Here is a 19,555-nt window from a genome sequence, read left to right on the forward strand (position 1 = left end):
ACCCAGATCCAAGCCAACTGAATTTGGCGATCTGGCACCTGAAGTCTTAGAGTTTGGTTACTTAAACCTGCCACCAGACTGTATGAACATAATTAAAGAAGCTAGAAAACCCACTACCAGATCATGTTATGCCGCTAAGTGGAAAAGATTTGTAATATATTGTAACAAGAATCACATTGATCCACTGGATACTTCCATCCAAAATATCATTTGTTACCTTCTACACCTACAAAGGTCCAATCTAGCTTATTCTTCCATACGCCTGCATCTGGCAGCAATTGCATCCTATTTACAGAATAGACAACATCTATCTCTCTTCAGAGTACCTGCAATCAAAGCATTTATGGAAGGATTAAAAAGAATAATCCCACCTAGGTTACCACCTGCTCCGGTATGGAACCTGAACGTTGTCCTTACAAGACTTCTGGGACCCCCTTTCGAGCCTTTACACAAATGTGAATTGCAATTCCTAACATGGAAAACTGCCTTCCTTGTTGCCATCACCTCTCTCAGAAGAGTTAGTGAAATACAAGCATTCACAATACAAGAACCATTTTTTCAAATACATCCTAATAAAGTAGTTATTGGGCCTAATCCAAAATTCCTGCCAAAGGTTATCACTCCTTTTCATCTTAACCAATCAGTAGAGTTACCTGTGTTTTTTCAAAACCCAGACTCTGTTGCAGAAAGGGCTTTAAACACCTTAGATGTTAGAAGAGCCCTGTTATACTACGCAGATAGGACTAAGTCCTTCAGAAAGACAAAACAATTATTCGTATCTTTCTCTCCCCCACACAAAGGCAACCCCATCTCTAAGGGGGAAATTGCCAGGTGGATTTTGAAGTGTATACAGATATGCTATCAGAAAGCTAAACGTACACTAACGGTTCCTCCTAGAGCACACTCCACTCGCAAACTAGGAGCCTCTATGGCTTTCTTAGGAAATATACCACTAGAGGACATATGCAAGGCAGCAACATGGTTCACAATACACACTTTCACTAAACACTATTGTGTTGATGTGCAAGCCAAGCAGCAAGCTGCAGTAGGCCAAGCTGTCCTTAGAACACTGTTTCAAAATACTGCAACGGATACAAGCGACCATCGCTAGGGGAGACACTGCTGCACAATCGATGCAAAAGTGTACGATCTTCAGCTCATATGCCTCGAATGGAAAATGCTACTTCCAGTATGCATCTGTTCTTGGCATGTAGAGCTGCAGAGTCGTACACGCCCTCCCCGGGACTTGTATCCGTTTCAGTACTCATCTTACTTAGATGCACACGCATGACATCCTTTCTCTTTACTTCTACTAACTCCCATCATTTCCCATCATGGCGAAAAAAAATCTGAGAATGGATTCGATGACCATGCGCAGTATTGTCCAAGGGAGGAGTCACCTATCTCGTGACTACAAATACTTCTTCCAAGAAGACAACAACCTGCAATCATCCGAGCCCAACACCAGGTGGCGATCTATTGCAAAAGTGTACGACTCTGCAGCTCTAAATGCCAAGAACAGATGCATACGGGTAAGTAGCATTTTCCTTCTCACCCACTGTGAGAAAGTGTCATCTTTCTTGCCTTGGTATGCCCCCACTTTTTTCTGAACTGCTGATGTGCTTAGACTGAGTGTGCCCTGGGTCCCTGCCAATCAGGAACCCAGGGCCTGTGTTCCTTCCCTAAAACCTATGCTGAAACAAAATACCCAATTGGCATCTCTGGCCCCCTGTCAGCCCCTAGTAAATGGTACCCAGGGCATGGTGGCCAGAGAAGAACCTGAGGGCTACAGCACTGATTGTGCCACCCTCAGGGGCCCTGTACCCTGGTACCCACACCCTGCCTTTGCAGGCTGAGTGCCTCAGTCACCCCTCTAGCTGGGTGCCCTATGCCAGAGGTGAGGGCCCAAGTGCATGAGCCCTGTGCCCCTACAGTACCCAGGACCATTCCTGGGCACTGTAAGTGCAGTGATGCCATTTAAGAGTATATGGTGCTGGGAGGTTGTCATTACGAACTCCACAGCACCATAATGGCTACACTGAAGACTAACAATTTTGGTATCAAACTTCTCAGCACATTAAACCCGCACTGAAGCCAGTATGGGATTTAATGTAACATGCACGAGAGGGCATCTCAGAGATGCCCTCCAAAACCCGAACCTACAATGCACGTCTGGGCTGAGTGGCTGCAGAGGCTGCCACACAGCAGACATGTTGCTGGACCCCTGGGTGGAGAGCCCCCCGCTCTCCTGGGTCTGCAACAAAGCACAACCTGGGCGAGGTGCTATGCCTCCTCCCCCAGGATGGACAGGGGGAAGCTTCAAAGGCATACCGCCTCTGAGAGCTTCTCCAGACCATTTGCTGTACCCAGCAACCAGCCAACCACCAGTCCTACCCCCAATCCCGCGGGAAGACTGGAGGGAAAAACCACGTCAGGAAGAGTGGGGTGCCAACCTGTGCCAACTCCACCCCTCAGGTGGAGGAGGCGAGGTGAAGCACGACCCCGGGCTCAGGCCATCTTGTAGATGGGGAGTCCTGCCCAATCCCAGCTAGGCTCTTGCCCCCCTCCCACAGGAGAGGAGCAGGCTAGTGGGTGTACTCACCCCAGGACAGGGACCCTTTGGTCCCTGCCCTTGCCCTGCCTGTAACGCCCCTAAATTTAGTATTTAGGGGCTCCCTGAACCTTCCTTCCTCAGATCCCGATATCAAAAAGAAGAAAGAAGATCAAGAAGAAGAAGACCCACCGTGCAGCTTCTAAAAACGAGACAACAACAACTGACTTGGCCCCAGCCCTACCGGCCTGTTGATCCTGGAACCTGCTCCTGCCTAAACCCGGCGACCTCCGTGGACAGCAACCTTGGGACACCCAGAGGACCCGACTGCCTTGACCCTCTCGACGATTGGGACTCCCATCAGCAGAGGCTCTGCTGCAACAACCCACCTGGTGCCCACCAGGAAGCTCCGGACCAGCCACTCTGCACCAGCCGAGCCCGAGCCCGGGCCGGGCCAACCCGAACCAAGACCACGAGGCTGGGACCCGAAGTCCAGTGCCCAAAGACCTTCCTCGACGAACCAGCCGACGCCTGCAGACTCAGAACCAGGGGCCACCCCAACCGCGACCAGCCGAGGGTAAGCTTTTCCGACACCCAAAGACACCCCTGCACCCGGCGCCCTACAGCCCCCTGTGCCTCCCTTTGGGGTACCTACCTGTTCTCCAACATCATCCCAACTTACCTCTCTAAGTGCTAGTCGCCCCTGGAGAGTCACCGTCCCCGAGTCTCCAGCCTTTGTTCCTTTTTCAAGATCCTCATTGGATAACATTGAGCGCCCAACAGCTCAAAAGCACCCTGCACCCAGCCGCCCGAGTGCCGCTGGCTGTGACCTCTTTGCCCTATCCTACTCCCCCCCCCCCCCTTGCCCAGAGCAAGTGACCAGGAGCCCAGCACCCAGAGCCGCGTGACCTGCTAGCCACAGCCACCAACCGAAGACCCCCTTTCCCTCATTGGATAACATTGGGCCTACCTACCTCTGCACCTGGCCGCCGCTGGGACTGAACTAACTGTACTCTCCTGACCCTGGGGGACCCCTGAGTCTAAGCCCAGAACCCTAACTTCACCAACCAAGTACTCAACCTGGAAACCGGTAATTCACTTACCTGCCATTGGATAACATTGACCCATTTTTGACTTGAAAATTGTGAAATTTTCAAAACTGAAAATATTCCTATAAAATCAGCCAAAGTCCGAATTCGAAAATACTCACCTGTGATCAGGAGAGAAGCCAGTACTGTACCTTTCAGTCCAGTACTGAACCACAAAAGTAATCCGTAGCGGGTTTACTAGTAACCTGTATTTTCTCCATAGGAACCCATTGTCTCCTTTTCTATGAAATTTCTTCTATGTGTCTAGTTTTGAAAACTGCAAATATTCTTTAAAAATCGTATGACATACTGAAACGCAATTACCTACCTGTTTTTAGTTAAGCCCCCAGTGCTGGCCCTAGGAGACTAGTGCTGGAATACAAAAGTAAGGCAATCGTACTTTACATGTAACCTGAATTTCCTCCCATTGAATAACATTGTGAGAATCACCTCGAAAAGTTTCAAAGTGTGAACTTTTAAAACAGCTTTATATTCAGGAAAAATCATCACTGTAACTAAAACGTTTTTTGCTAATCTGGTTTCAGCTTAGACCCCAGGACTGAATCCAAGATCTAGTCCTGGAGCTTCCAAAGTAATCCATAAAGTAATCAACTGTACTTTCCTATGAAAACCCATTGAGCTCAATGCTAGAGTGTGTTTCAGTACTGTATTGCTATTAGCTAACCTGTGATTATTGTGTGTACAAACTTGTTGCTCCTCTGCAAAGGAATTACCTGAGATACTCGTAATGTGAAAAGTATATTTTTATAACTGTCGGTTCTAAAAATAAAACAACTATATCTAAGGATATAATAACAATTGGCCTGGAGTTCATTTCTTGAGTGTGTGAAACCTTTTGCTGACTGAGTGTGTACAACAAATGCTTTACACTGTCCTCTGGTACTGCTTTACTGCTCGACCAAGCTAACACTTTGGAGAGTAAGGTCAGTTCTGACTTTAACCTCTGTTAAACCTTTGGGGTTTGTGGACTCTATACACACTGTACTGCCTTATTGTCCAGTATATATAGAGCCACCTTCTCACACCCACTCATAGATGTACTCAGAGACTCGTGCACCGACTCACAGACCCACTCACTCATACACTAAAAAACCACTAATGTAACTATAACTTGTGCCCCCATGCAGTTTCCTCATCAATAATTTTATGATACATGTTGCAGTGATATTATCATTGATGTCATAGAAGATGTCATTAGCGATGTAATATGTGGGGGAATTAGCAGTGTATGGCGAGGGTACAAGTTATATTTACTTCTAACTCTAACTATAACTGCTGAATTTCTATGGTTTTATGTGAGTACAACCTGACCCTAACTATAACATCCCTGTAACATTTCTGTTTTTTTCCCAGTGGATTTCTTGATTTTTTTAAAACATAAAGTAATATTTAATTACTATACATTAATCTATCCGCCGCCACACATGGCCTAGCCTGTGGCCAACACCCTGCATGCAGCCAACCCCCTAAAGGCAGCCAACTCACAGTTTCCCTTCCTGGGCAACTTTTGGCTCCAGGGACTCAATCCCCCTGGTGCGTTTTTTTAGGGGGAGGACACGAGGCTCCACTCCCTGGGCCAATTGTGGACCCCATACCCCAGGCCCACATTATATTTATGGGTGAGGGGCACAAAGTCCCTCTCATCTGCTCTATTTTGTCCCTTGGGGCCACACCCCCTGGGGCCTGGCCATATTCTAAAGAAGGCACACAGCCCCCCCCCCCCCTTACCCGGCCCAATTTTGGCTCAGGGAACCCCATCCCCTGGGGCCTGGCACATGTTGTAGGGGATGGGGTACGTGGCCCTCCTCCCCAGGGTGTGTTTAGCCCTGAAACCCCATTTCCCAGGGCCCACCGTTATATTCATGGGGGAGGGGAGCATGCAGTCTGGAGCCTTGCCTTGTTATAATGTGGGAAAGGAGCACAGAGCCCCCCTCCACATCTGATTTCATCCCAGGGACCCCATCCCCGGGCCCTGCTTAGTATTAAAGGTGAAGGTGGGCATCACAGACCCCCTCCCCAGGCCAGTTCTGCACCCCCAGAACCCACATCTCCATGGTAGCCGGCCAACAAAAGGTGGTTGTGCTGGTGCTCGCCCAGGGAACCCACCACATCCTTATTGGGGTTCGTGGGGGGAGCCCCAAGACCCCGCTATCCCAACCGGCTCCCGAGCAGGTAAAACGCAGGATCAGTTTTCAGATCGGTTTCCCTGCCCTCATCATTCCGGGCAGAGAAACAGTTCTGAAGTCTGATTCTTGTGTGCTCTCGCTTAGTGGGCGCTTTGAAATTGCTCACACCTAGAGAGAGCAGACACTGGTTTCCCTGCCCACGATTATGCGGGCAGGAAAGCAGCTGTGTCCCAGGGGTTGGAACCCCGGGACATAGCAGGAGGGCCCCTTTCCCCTTTGTTTTTGAGACTGGGCCCAAGAATGCGGTACCCAAGGCCGAATCAGCCCAAGGAGGGGGATGTGGCCCTCCTCCCCCTTTTCCCCTATGGTTAGAGGATGGGTCTCCGGGGAAAATATTGGCCCGTAAGGGGGTCAGTATCCCCTCTCCTTCATTTATATAAAGCTAGACCCTGAGGGATGGGGTTCCTGGGCGAAAGTCGACCTAGGCTGGGGGGCCATGTGTGCCCCCCTCCCCTATATGAAATAAACAACTCCCCGGGCCCTAGTCCACCCGGGGGTAACTGAAAAGAAAAGCAAACGTGAGTTAGCTGGGTTTTTTGTGTATGTTTTGCCGTGTATGTTTTGCCGTGGATCCTCTGCGAATTTGTGGCAAAATAAAGTAAACGTTTCTGGCCCCAGCTTTTGGTACCCCACCACCAGCCCTAAGCGGTCAGGGTATTCCTGCCCCTGTTTTTGTTGTTTTGAGTCCTGAATCCCATGATGGCAACCACTACTTCGTGCTTAAAGTGTAGGCAGCCAGTCGGATCTCACCATGACATTTGCGGATCGGCGGACCCTCTGAATCCCTAATTATATACATTAAAAAAAAATGTTATCACTTGAAAACAACTGAACGGGTTTACACTAAATTATTTTAAAAACAAAAACAAATTCTGGTCCAAGATCTATCTTTCTGCCAAATTTGGTGTAATTCTGTTCAGTCGTCTTGGTCAAACATGCTTTGGGGACCCCCCCTTTTCTATGCCCCAGCTTGACGAATCAAACCGAAACTTTCCAAACAGCAGCTAAAGTTAGTGACTAACTAGTATTGAAATTTTCATAAGAAGTCATTAAGCTTTCCTCCTTTGCTGCGGCTCGTACCAACCCTAAGGTGGGCTACCTGACGTGGCTATGACCTTTCCGAGTCTGCCATCTTTGTGATGGCAAACTTAGAAACTCTGGGGCAGGCTTATGTGCTGTTCCCACAGGAACTGGTCATATAGGGGGCGTAGTGACCCCAAGGATAGGTAGGTCATTGGCTACTACCCTACTCTCCCTTAACGCCCCTAAATTCAGTATTTTGGGGAGTCCATGGCACCAGAAAATGTGGTCCTGCCGACCTGAAATAAGAAGACATATGTGAAGAAACACAAGAACCAGCAACAACTTGGCACCAACCCTTCCAGCCTGTCATCCTGTCTACTGACTTCATAAATTGTGGCAAAAGACGAGTTGTTCTGCAACTGCCATATCTCCAAAGCCTGAGAGAATTGCCAGCACTTCACCCAAGAACCAGGAACTCCCGGGGAACAGTGGAGCTGCTCCCCTGCATCCTGCAAGTACTAAAGACTGAGCTATGAGGCTCCAAGACTGCGAAAACCTGACGTTGGAGAGCACCACTGCACCTGAGTGGCCTAGCCTGAGCTGAAGTTGACCAACAGTGCCAACATGGTCCCCAGACCCTCCAAATTCGAAGTCTACCTTGGATTTCTTTGCTGTTGATTTCTCTACGCAAACTGCAGCCTCTGTTTGCAGACCCCCTCTACCGCTATCACTCCTGGTGGCAAAAACTCTGCGCCTAAGGACCCCTCTGCACCCGTCGCTCCTGGCCAATGGAGAAGAAGACCAAAGGTGCCCCTGAGCATTGTGAGACCTGATCCACCCTGTTAGTTCAGCCCAACTGTCCTCTCAGTCGAAACCTGCAGCCTCTTTTTACAAAGACCGATCCCAACAGACTAACATTAGGTGCCTGTTGCTGTATTGCGCCCGGCTGCCCTAGTGCCGTTAGAGGTGACCTGCTGGTGCTGCTATTGATACATGCTCACCTCAAGTCCAGGATAGTGGTCTCGTAAGTCGCTGTAGTCTACCTGTATGTTGCATTTGATTTTCCTCCCATAGGATAACATTGCAGCTACTGAAAAATGTGTCGACTTTTGAAAGCCTAAAGAATTTCGATCTCTAAACATGCTTACCTGATGCTATTGAGTCTGATGCCTAAACATATATAAAGAAATGTGTGGATCTCCTTATTGAGTCATGTGCATTATGTACTGACTGTGTATATTGCAGTTGTCTGACACTCCTCTCTGATAAACCTGACAACCCTTTACCAGACACTGGTTCTTTTTGTTTTCAAATTCTTTTTTCTAATTTCTCATTCGGATCCTCAGCCAAATAAGTGGTCTGCCAGCTATGTTGCAGACTGATCTGCAGTGAATCTGCAGATCTGTCCCCAACCAAAAGCACACAGTCAATAGAAAACAGCAGCACATTTAATACAAATATATGTAATTACAATTTATATAACTGTAGCACTGCTTGTGTGTGAGTAGCTGTGTAAGTAAGTGTTTGGGTACATGAGGGGCTGTGTGGGTCTGTAAGTGGATGGGCGAATCGGAGTGGATGTGCGAGTGGTTCTCTGGGTCAGCAAGTGGGTGTGTGAGTCTGTATGAGTGTGTAAATGGGTGTGTGAGTAGTTTCTGGATCTCTAGGTTTGTGAGTGGCTGATGGCAGTGTTTGGCAGTGTGAGTGGGTGTGTGTGATGGGCACGTGTGTAAGTGTATGTGTAGGTCACTGAGTGGTGTGTGAGTGGCTGTATGGGTGTGTGAGTGAATGTCAATGGTTTTGCTGAATGTGTGTACGAGTGGGTGTGTAAGTGGCTGTGTGAGTGGATTTGTACGTGGTTGTGGGGGTTTGAGTGAGTGTGTCAGTAGTTCTCTGAGTCTGTGGATGCATCTGTGGATGTTTGATAGTGTGAGAGGGCGTGTGAATGACTGGGTGTATGGATGTGTGAGTGTGAGATGGTGTATGATTGGGTCCTTGAGTGTATATGTTATTTAATTTGTGATCTCGATTCGCGGATCTGTATAGGATTCACACGGGGCCACGTTGAGCACGGCAATGGATCCGCGGATCCTTGCGCACCCAAATATAACAGTTTTTGGACAATATTTTGCCCATGAGGGTTCTCCCACCGACTACTCCATGTGGTCAGGATAACTCTATCCTGACCTCTTGTATCCTATGTACACGTTATTCCCTCCAACATTTACCATATGAGTTGCAATACATATTTTTTTTTATGTTATGGTGTCACCCACCAGTTACACATTATTTTATATTGAGTCTCCTAACTTTGCCCACTGGATGCAGTTTTTTTATTATCTTCTCATAATCCCTGGCATTGTTATTGGGTGATGGTTTCCCCTTATGCTCTCTACTATTTGCTCATAAAGGTTCACTTCAGATGACTCTGAGTAGCAGTCAGCACTGCATTTCAATATTTAAGATGAGCCACTTAAGCTCTGTGTTAAAGCTAGACGCCTCTATATCCTCCAAAGAAATACGTTTTACAAGAATAATTTAGTGGCCGTCTAGCCTGTGTCGTTAAGGTAACTTCAGCAAGTCACAAACCCGTTTGCACTTATCACAGTACATTCCATGTGGAATGAGTGTTTTTTAGGAGTCCTCAATGACCATTCAAACACAACTCTCAAATAGTCCGCTGTGCAATAATTTTCTATAGTTGATAAGATGAGACTAACCTCCCTCTTATTTTTCTGAATCAATTTCTTTGAAATGCGGAGTTTCTTCTTTACCCCTGCAAATACATGAATTCTAAATTGACTGAATGTTCGCCAACTCTTGTTTGGGATTGCTAGCGTACGGGCTTAAATTAACTATAAAAATCTAGGAAGAAAGCTCTGTTTTTTAGTGTGACCATTCTTCCCTGCCTTGATGTACGTATGGGCTTGTCATCTAGTTAGATATCCTTTGATATCTGAAAATAAAGTGAATGAATATGCTTTATTTAACCCTTGGATCATAGGACCCAGAAATATTTTACCTAACCTGGTCTTATGCCCAACAAAATGGAGAAATGATCTACGTTGAATACACCAAAATTCATCTTATTTTCCTAAGATCTCCAGAACCTTGGGATAGTGTTTTCAGAGTGTCACAATGTTAGCGGAATTTCAATACTAATAAATTAATCTTACGACATGTCCCACCCAAAAACATTTGTTCTATAACTTGACTTTCCCTAATGTTTTTGTGCCAGTGACTATATCAACACACCAAAAAGGAGAGGGGTCTTGGGGAAGCCCTATCTTGTTCCTTCTACTAAGGAGGAGAGGTGACATCTTTCCTTATTGACCAATATGCTGATGCGTGTTTCTGCATAACAGGACTCGCCTCCATCTTTTCCTCTACGTATTTCAAGAAGGATCAGTCAACAGTGTTTTTCAGCATCAAGGTCTAAAACAACAATTTTTCTTAATTTTGTGGTATTTACTGCAATATAGAGAATAAGTCATTCTGTCAAGTGTTTGTCTATTTTAAGTACTCCCTGCTTGATATGAATCTATACATTAGGGCATGAAAGTCTTGAATAATTAAGATTCAAAGATTCATGCAGATGCAGCTTTATCTTCATATGGACAAACTTGGTGCACTAAGCCATTTAAATTGATTCGCTTTGCACAATTTCTCTTGTTTGCATTTTTACACTGACATCTTGAACAATGACCTTTCTCCTTTAAAAGTTCCTTCTTTTATAAGTTTTAATGAATGTACTTTAGTGCAAAGGTTTTAATTAACTGCACACTTGAATAAAATAAAGTTGAACTTGACTTTACTTGAAAAATGTACTGTATTTTGTTATAGATTTTAAGTTTTGCATTCCGTAAAGTAATAAGCCTGTACAAGGCACAGGCTTTCACAGGCACACCTAGCTTATGTATCAATCTCTACATCCACTTCTAGATGGGGGGGGGGGGGAACCTTGCCTGAAACTAGGAAAGCGTTATACATATTAGCTTTGCAAGGCAGCCAGCACTGAAAATTAAATATTTAGGAAAAGTCCAGGGTGCGCTAGAGGGCGCCAAGCAAGATGGCCACACTTGCGTGAGGCTCTTGCTGCTCGGGCCAATATTCAGCTTTTATCCTCCTCATCTCGCGCCTATATGTGCCCCAAGCCGCGCGGATCAACAACTAATGGCACGGGGACTGCCGCCGTGAGGTTTTACTGCTCCTGAGCTGAAGGGGAGAGTGGAGACGCGGAGTCCCGATTCCTCGGATACTTTGCCTAAAATGGTGGCGACCACCGACCTAATCGAGCCATTTCCACTGCCGGCGAACCAGCAGCACCTACTGTGACCTGTCGGCAGCTCAGATCTGCCCCGACTGAGTCGTCACTATTACCGGATCTGCCAACTCCTCGCTGTGCACTGTTTGGGGACTCGGAGCCGAGGGGGAGACCCAGCCGACAAGACAAACCGGGCTAATCCGCACGACTGGGAGCCTGGGCACCGATACCGTCTGAGACAGCCTACACGGACCCCCACACAGCTGCCGGTGAGTGAACTGCCATCCACCTGGCCCCCCGCTGCCAATACAAGTATCTCTCTGTTTGCCGCTGTTATAGATGCGACTGCCCCTCATGGTCAGCTCCCACCATGGTGTGTAGCCGCCGTTATTCACCCCAGAGAAGACTGACCCAGCGCCATTACACATCATCCAGTGCCATTACACATCACCGTAGCCGCTGTGCCTCTGCCCCGCGACCACTGCCTGTGGCTGATTCTGGCTGCCCAATTCAACGGGAGGCACCCGCAGCGACGTCTGCATGGCAGGCCTCCTCTGCACATCTTGCCGCCTCCGCCGAGGACCGGCGACGGCACGCTACAGTGCACCCACACGCCGGATCTCTGCCACGGCTGAGTGTTGCCCGCACCAGCGCTCCCACACCTGCGCGGGGCGAGCAACGCCTGCATACCCTTAGACAGGCGCGGGGCTCCCCAAAAACAGACCGACCTACACCTGTCACCCCTGCAAGACTGTGCGAGATCCAATCCACGCTAAGTACTATTGCCCAAAAATTGCTCACCCTGCTAAATCGTCACGTCACAGTCAACACAACAAACCCAGACTTGTGCAAAGCCTCGATCCAAATACCCTGCAAGGCATCCAGTATACGGAATACACACTGCACTGATAGAATCCCGCTTGAGGAGAAACAACCTTAGAATCCTCGGTGTGGCGGAATCTACAGCCACTGGCAAAATGGAGGACTATGTGTAGTAACCACAGAGGCAGTGGTTAATGAATAAAAAGCCTTTATTCATATAAGTACAGCAACCTCCAGCTTCATCAACTGACTTTCCTTTCAGAATCTCCCAGTGATGTCATACTATGGCATCACTGGGTACTACATTGAGAGAATGAAATCTCCACACATCTCCCCCCTTACTAGGAATCGCAATAAAACATTAAAGTTTATACATATTGAAATTAATAACAAGAAATGAATATAACAAACAACAACATAATTACTCAATAAAATTTGAAACATCACTTTTTTTTTTACATTTGCACCAGTTACTCAATAGAATTTGGGGCATCAACTTTGTATAAATTACCCATACTCCACATTTTACCATCCTCGAGAGTTACTACTGAGTTCATTACTTTTATTACTTTTTGAGGTCTGGAAAATTTGCTCTCACCTTTTCTCACAAATCCCATTTTCTTTGTGACCACCCAGTCACCAATAATGATTTTAACATCCGTCACTCCTTTCCTTCTGTCATAATCATTCTTATTCCTCTCTTGAGACTGCTTAACTCTTTCTGCAATTAATTCTCGATCCACCCAGACCTGATCTTTCTTTTGCAACCATACAGGAAATTCTTTGGGTGCCGGTTCTCTTCCTTTTAAAGCCTCAAAAGGTGATACACCTGTAATAGAATGGGGAGTCACCCTGTGAGCCCAGATCATCTTGTCTAGTTCCTCTCTCCATTTTAAACCATTACTCAAAGACAATTGAATATTGTCTACTATGATGCGATTAACTCGCTCAACTAATCCATTTGCTTGTGGTCTGAATAACGCTACTCTTTCATGCTTGATACCTAATCCCGTAAGAAATCTTCCCATCACAGTCGAAACCAGTTGGACTCCATTGTCCGTAACCAGACACTAAGGTATTCCTTCTTCTAAAAATGCATTCTTCAGAAACTCAATCACTACTTCTGATGTAATATGTTCTACGGATTTCACTAAAAACCATTTGCTATGGTAATCAACTAAAATGATTAACACTTTGAAGTGCAAATCATCTTTGTATGAACAATGCCAAATTAAAATAGAGTTACAGTTCATTCTTACCAGTGCCACTGCAAGGATTCTGTCGACTGCTTCAAGTTTGTCTAGTCAGACTTCCTGTACCTGTGGAAATAGTAGGAAGACTCAAGAGAACCTTGCAGAGTGAACAAGTCAAGAAATAATAATTATTTTGGATAATTATTTTAGAAAATTGTTTGAAATCATTATTTTAGATGGTTATTTTAGATTGTTGTTTTAGATAATTATTTTAAATTATTATTTTAATTAATTTTGGTAGCTTGTTATTTTTAATTTAATTGCAGGTATGTCTGATCAAAACATGGCTTCTCCACCTTCATTTTTACCACTTCCTGGTGAGCCTAGTATTCCTTGGAAAAGGTGGAAGAACATTTTTATCACGTATATTTTAGCTATAGGTGGAGATAAATATGGTCCATTGAGGAGACAAGTGATCCTTTTACACCATTTGGGAACAGAAGGAAAAAGGATCTATGACGACCTCCCAGAGATTTCTTTAGGAATTGGTAATGGGCAGCCTGTAAATGTGTATGAAATGTCAATACAAATGCTAGAGAAACATTTTACGCCTAAACTTAGTGTGGTTTTTGAGAGACATAAATTATTCTGCCGTGCACAAGCACAAGATGAGGACATCATGACTTATGTAGCTACGCTACGTGGTCTAGCAGTGACAAGTGAGTTCCAAAATTTAACAGAATCTTTAATTCGTGATCAGATCGTTAGATGTACCAAAGACAAAAAAGTTAAAGAAAGGCTTTTATCTCTAGACCCTACACTAGATGAAGCAGTACAAATTGCCAGAAGCTTAGAGCACACTGCTGTTTGGATGAAAGAAATCGATGTTGGAAACATGAACATTAAATCCTCGGAAAAAGAAGTAGTATCCTTAGATGTGGATGAAGTAGGACTAAAAAATGAAACTAATTTCAAAAACTAAAAGACTTCTAATGCACTCAATGCACCCAATTTGGTGGTGAGGAGGAAAATTACATGTTATAGGTGTGGATGTCCTGGGCACATTGCTTCCAGCCTCTCGTGTGGTGCTAGAAGTGTAACGTGTAGATCGTGTGGAAAGAAGGGTCATCTAGCTAAGATGTGTAGATTTAAAAATCAATGTTCTAGTGTAAAGACCATAGAAAATCTAGGAGAAATAAAAAAATAATTGATGCTTTCTATAGATAAATGTAGTATGTCAGAAAAGGAACTAGTTGTTCATGAAAACAAAGGTATAAAAATGGAAAGTACAGAGAAACTAGAGAAACCACATTGTGAAATTATTTTTGGCAATATTGGAATTTAAGTATTGGCAGATTCAGGTAGTTTATTCACACTGATATCTAAGGAAGAATACGTGAAGGAATTAAAAAGGAATCTGAAGAATCTACAACATTCTGATATAAGTGCCGTGGGTTATGGTGGAAAAAAGATAAACGTGGGGATGGAATGGATGGACTTGTTCTTTAAAAATATTAGTGTTCATGGTAGAGTATATGTAACTGAAGAGGGGTCTAATCTTTTAGGATGGCGTCACCAAAAAGATCTGAATATCATTCTAAATCCTAATGCTAAGGAACCAGTAATGGTGATAGAATCTACACGAATATGTAATTTGCCTGTTTTAGAAGACAAATCCGACTGGGGGGAGGAGATTAATGGCGTCATTTCCCCATTTATTCACAGATGATCTGGGTATGCTTAAAAACTTTACTCACCGGATAATTTTGAAAAAGAATGCTCGCCCAGTTGTACATAAAGTTAGGTCTATACCTTTGTTAATGAGAGAACCTTTACGAAAGGAGATTGATAAATTGTTAGAATGCAAGATTATTGAACCAATTGAGTCATCAGAATGGCTTGCTCCGATAGTCGTCGCGCCCAAGGAAGGAAATAATATTCGTCAATGCATAGACTTGAGAGATTTAAATCAGAACATATGGGTTGATAGACAACCACTACCAAATATAACACAGATGTTGAGCGGGATGGATGGTGGAAAGGTTTTTAGTGTGCTGGACATGTCCGCTGCTTATCACCAAATAAATCCCATCCTCGTCGCCATGAAATGTAGTAACCACAGAGGCAGTGGTTAATGAATAAAAAGCCTTTATTCATATAAGTACAGCTACACAAGTGTACAGCAACCTCCCGCTTCATCAATTGCCTCTTCTTTCAGAATCTCCCAGTGATGTCATACTATGGCATCACTGGGTTCTACATTGAGAGAATGAAGGGCCAGATGTAGGTCGCCAATTACCGGTCGGTAACGGCCGATTTCGGCTGTTACCGACCGGTAATTGGTTTTCGAGATGTAGGGGCAAATATTTTACAGATTCGGTAAATTTACCGAAACGGTAAATTTACCGAATCTGTAAAATACCGAATCGGTAATTTTACCGATTCGGTAAAACCCAGATGTAGGTAGCACTGTTGACAGTGCTACAGGCCTTCAGAATTCGGTATTTTACCACCCAATCCAATTGGGTGGTAAAATACCGAATACAGGTGTGCATGCACATCTTTGCATGCACACCTGTGCCATGTGGCACACAGACCTGCCCTATGGGCATGTCTGTGTGCCACATGGCACACATGCCTGTATTTGGGTTGCTAGAGGGTGTCAAAGTGACACCCCCTGCACCCTTGCTGTAATCGGTATTTACCGAATCTGTAAATACCGATTCGGTAATGCCCATTGATTCCTATGGGCTTCAGTGCCCATAGGAATCAATGGGCATTACCGCTTCGGTATTTACAGAATCGGTAGATTCGGTATTTACCGATTCAGAAATACCTACATCTCCCCCCATCTATTTTACCACTTCTTAAATACCGAATCGGTATGATTCGGTATTTAAGAAGTGGTAAAATAAAATTACCTACATCTGGCCCGAAATCTCCAAACTATGTTGAGTGACTTCTCATCACGCTAGTCGGAAAAGAGGCTTTTTCACCTGTCCTCGTTGTCGAACGAGCACACCGCTCATTAGCAAACCTACCGGCCCGGGTGCTCCCCCGACCCATAATTGCCAAATTACTCCATTATCAGGATAGAGACACTGCCCTCCGCCTATCGTGGGAAAAAGGACAGCTTCAACATGAGGGAATGGAGTTATCAATCTTCCCCAATTTTACTATGGCCGTCCAGGACCAAAGACGCACGTTCCTCCAGGTGAAGAAACTGCAACAACTACACATGCCATATGCTATGCTGTTTCCGGCCCGTCTCAGAGTAACGCATTAGGGGAAGCAACATTTTTTACAAACCCGCAGCACGCTCAGGACTTCCCCAAAACCCTGCCTAAAATACCTACAGGCCACACATCCCCCCGCACCACCTTGAAGGTAGTGGCAACATGTTGGATATCGAATAAACCACAAGAAATGTATCCCTGAGACTTCACGACATGCACTGAACTCCGGCGTATGCACTCCTTCCCCCTGGCATAAGGCGGAAATCGTGCTGACCCTTACACTTAGCCCACATGTTGTAGGCCAGAGACCACGCAGAGGTCAGCATGCACATCTCATAGAAAAGCTGAGGGGGAACTGCTGATCGCGCTCAGTGCATCAAGGCAAGAATAGGCCCGTTGAATAACATAAAAACCTGTCTGCCCCACGTCACTCCCATTACCTCTCAGATAAATTAAAAGTTAGCGGAAGATGAGTGCCCGACACCTGTAATTGTTTTTGGACTACCCATCCTGTTAATGCACTACCTGACTGTAATAACACACTGGTAGCGCAACTTCTTGCCGCTCAAAGCTATCAGATACGGAACCGAATTTTATACAACAACGACATGCAACTACACAATACCGCCCGAGCGCCCTTGTTCTGACGAGGAGAGACCGGTCGCACTCTAGATTTTACCCGAAAGGTGAACCCTAAACATTGTATGCTATAAATGGTTAACTTGTTGAGCCCACTGCCACCTGTTGGGAAGGTGGAAATTGTGTCTTATTGGGAGGGGGAGAGGGATGGATCACAGCAGATTTTGGGTTGCTGCTCTGGAAGGGGGGGCGTGGGTAAAGTTTTTATGATGTAATCCACTGTACTACCTCGCATAAATGTACTGACGTCGATAGTTCTTATTGCACACCAGACACTCTTCATCCACATAGCTTGCACAAAAATAATGGAGTCACGACCCGTCTCCCTTAAATATAACTTTTTGACCTGGAATATACGAGGGTTGGGGGAACCCCGCAAACGACGCCATATCCTTTCCTTCCTAGATCTTCATAATATCCATTGCGCCATGCTTCAAGAAACACATCTTGCTCCCAACCCATCCCCCACATTTGCAGCCCACTGGGCAGCCAGCAAATGCTTTTCGTCCTAATCTTCCTATGCCTGAGGCACCCTCATATTAGTGAAATGCACGCTCCCCTATACCCTCATTGTTTCTTATGGAGATCCACAAGGCCGCAACAGTATTCTTTGGGGCAAACTGTCTGCACAATCTGTTACGCTTGTCTCCTGCTATGGGCCTAATACCCACGATCCAGAATTTTTCAGAATCCTCTGGGGAAAAATAATGGACATAGGCTCTACATATCTGATTTGGGGGGGAAGACTTCAACGTTACTATAAATCCAACCTTAGACAGGTCGCATCCACAGACCCACCACTACTCTAATGCATGGTCCACCCTCAAAAACATCATGGAGGACCATGACCTCATAGATGCATGGAGGACTCTTCATCCACAAACCCAAGAGGGATATTGTTACTCCACTGCCCATTCCTCCTGATCCAGAATAGACAGCTGGCTAATAGACAAAGGATTGGCAACTTGGTGGACACATGCATCTCCCCCGCACGTACTCGAATCACTCGCCCGTACTCCTTTCGCTTATAAGGTGTTATGAGAACCCCCCCTACATCTCCTGGCGCCTCAACCCACAATCATTGCTAGACCCCGTCTCCAAAGATGAACTCGAGCAAGAAATTTCAGATTTATTTTCTTTAAATGATAACACGGTCCCACACTACTCTACAGTATGGGAGGCCTTTTAGGTCACCATACGAGGCATCTGTATAGCCAAAAGCGGAGGAGTTTTAAAAGCTATCCGAAATACGCTGCGCAAGTTAGAGCTCGACATTAGGCAAACAGAGCTGTCTATCCAGACCTCACCGACACCAGTATTAAAAGGCGCAACTGCGAGACCTCCTCACTGAGTACCAAGAAACAGCTGAAAGAGAGTGTACGTTTAGAGGAAAATATCATCAGGCACGTCGGTATGGGGAGGGAGAAAGACCGGGTCGGGCACTAGCCTCAGTAATCCGTCCCCCCTGTTTTGCCAATACTATATTAGAGATTGAGGATGACGACGGCCAGATACACAGAAATACTTCTGACATAGTAAACACCTTTACAAGATTCTATAAGCAACTATATAGAACACAGAAAGGAACCAGTAGATTTTACCCCATTCTTTGAGGATACTGCTATTGCCTGGCTGGAAGATGGACAGGGGGAGTTCCTTCTGGCGCACCACGAAGATGAGGAAATGATCTCCCCAATAATACAAATGCAATCAGGCAAGGCCCCGGGACCTGATGGTCTCACGGCAGAATTTTACAAAGTAATCCGGCATCTCCTCATTCCTGTGCTGCGCCATGTCCTCGAAGAAGCGAGTCGGGTATCTTGCCTAAATCAATGCGTGAAGCATTAATCATCTCGCTACCTAAACCGGGTAAGCCACAGGTTGACACGTATAGACCCCTGTCCCTTATCAATGTGGACGCCATGATCTTAGCTAAGTTAATCGCAAACCGCATCACCCCCCTTATGCCTGTTCTGGTCCTCCCCGACCAGTCGGGATTTGTACCAACCAGGGGCATCTCCCACAACTTGTGTACCCTCTTTGCGATTCTGCACGACATAGATCCCGACATGAACGCTGCCACCATTTTTCTAGACGCCACCAAGGCATTTAACTCCCTGGAATGGGACTATTTATCCTTTGTATTACACCACAGGGGTTTCGCTATCCTATTCCTAGCCTGGTAAACCTACTATACACAGACCTACATGCTACAGTATTGATCAATGGCAAGAGATCGTCCTCCTTTTCTATAGCCTGGAGCACCAGACAGGGATGCCCCCTATCCCCTCTATTGTTTGCCCTAGCTATTGAACCCCTAGCTGCCAAGATCCACCAACACTTCAGGGATCACGCTATCATCTATCCAGAACGACCAATATTAATTTCTTTACATGCAGACAACATCACCCTTTATTTACGAGCTCCGTAAGTGAGTCTGAATCCCATCTTCAGACTTTTTATCTTCTTCAGGCGGCTCTCTGGATTCAACATCAACTGGGGAAAATCCCATATCTACCCCCTCACCGATTC

The 19,555-nt window shown here is 45.7% G+C and overlaps 2 protein-coding genes across 22 annotated transcripts in view; both read left to right on the plus strand.

Moving 5' to 3' along the window:
- Positions 1-19,555, plus strand: part of HDAC5 (histone deacetylase 5) — a 1,448,645-nt gene that overhangs the window by 1,029,969 nt on the left and 399,121 nt on the right. The gene's annotated exons all lie outside the window — the stretch shown is intronic.
- On the plus strand, positions 13,477-14,130 carry LOC144756517 (uncharacterized). Its single transcript, XM_078646311.1, has one exon. It carries the CDS (start codon positions 13,477-13,479, stop codon positions 14,128-14,130), a length of 654 nt encoding a protein of 217 aa, XP_078502437.1.

Source organism: Lissotriton helveticus, chromosome 5_1 (genome assembly GCF_964261635.1).
Source record: "Lissotriton helveticus chromosome 5_1, aLisHel1.1, whole genome shotgun sequence".
Classification (NCBI taxonomy): Eukaryota; Metazoa; Chordata; class Amphibia; order Caudata; family Salamandridae; genus Lissotriton; species Lissotriton helveticus.

Bases quoted from the DNA above. Each gene is read 5' to 3' on its own strand.
- LOC144756517 (XM_078646311.1), top strand. From the start codon at position 13,477: ATGTCTGATCAAAACATGGCTTCTCCACCTTCATTTTTACCACTTCCT.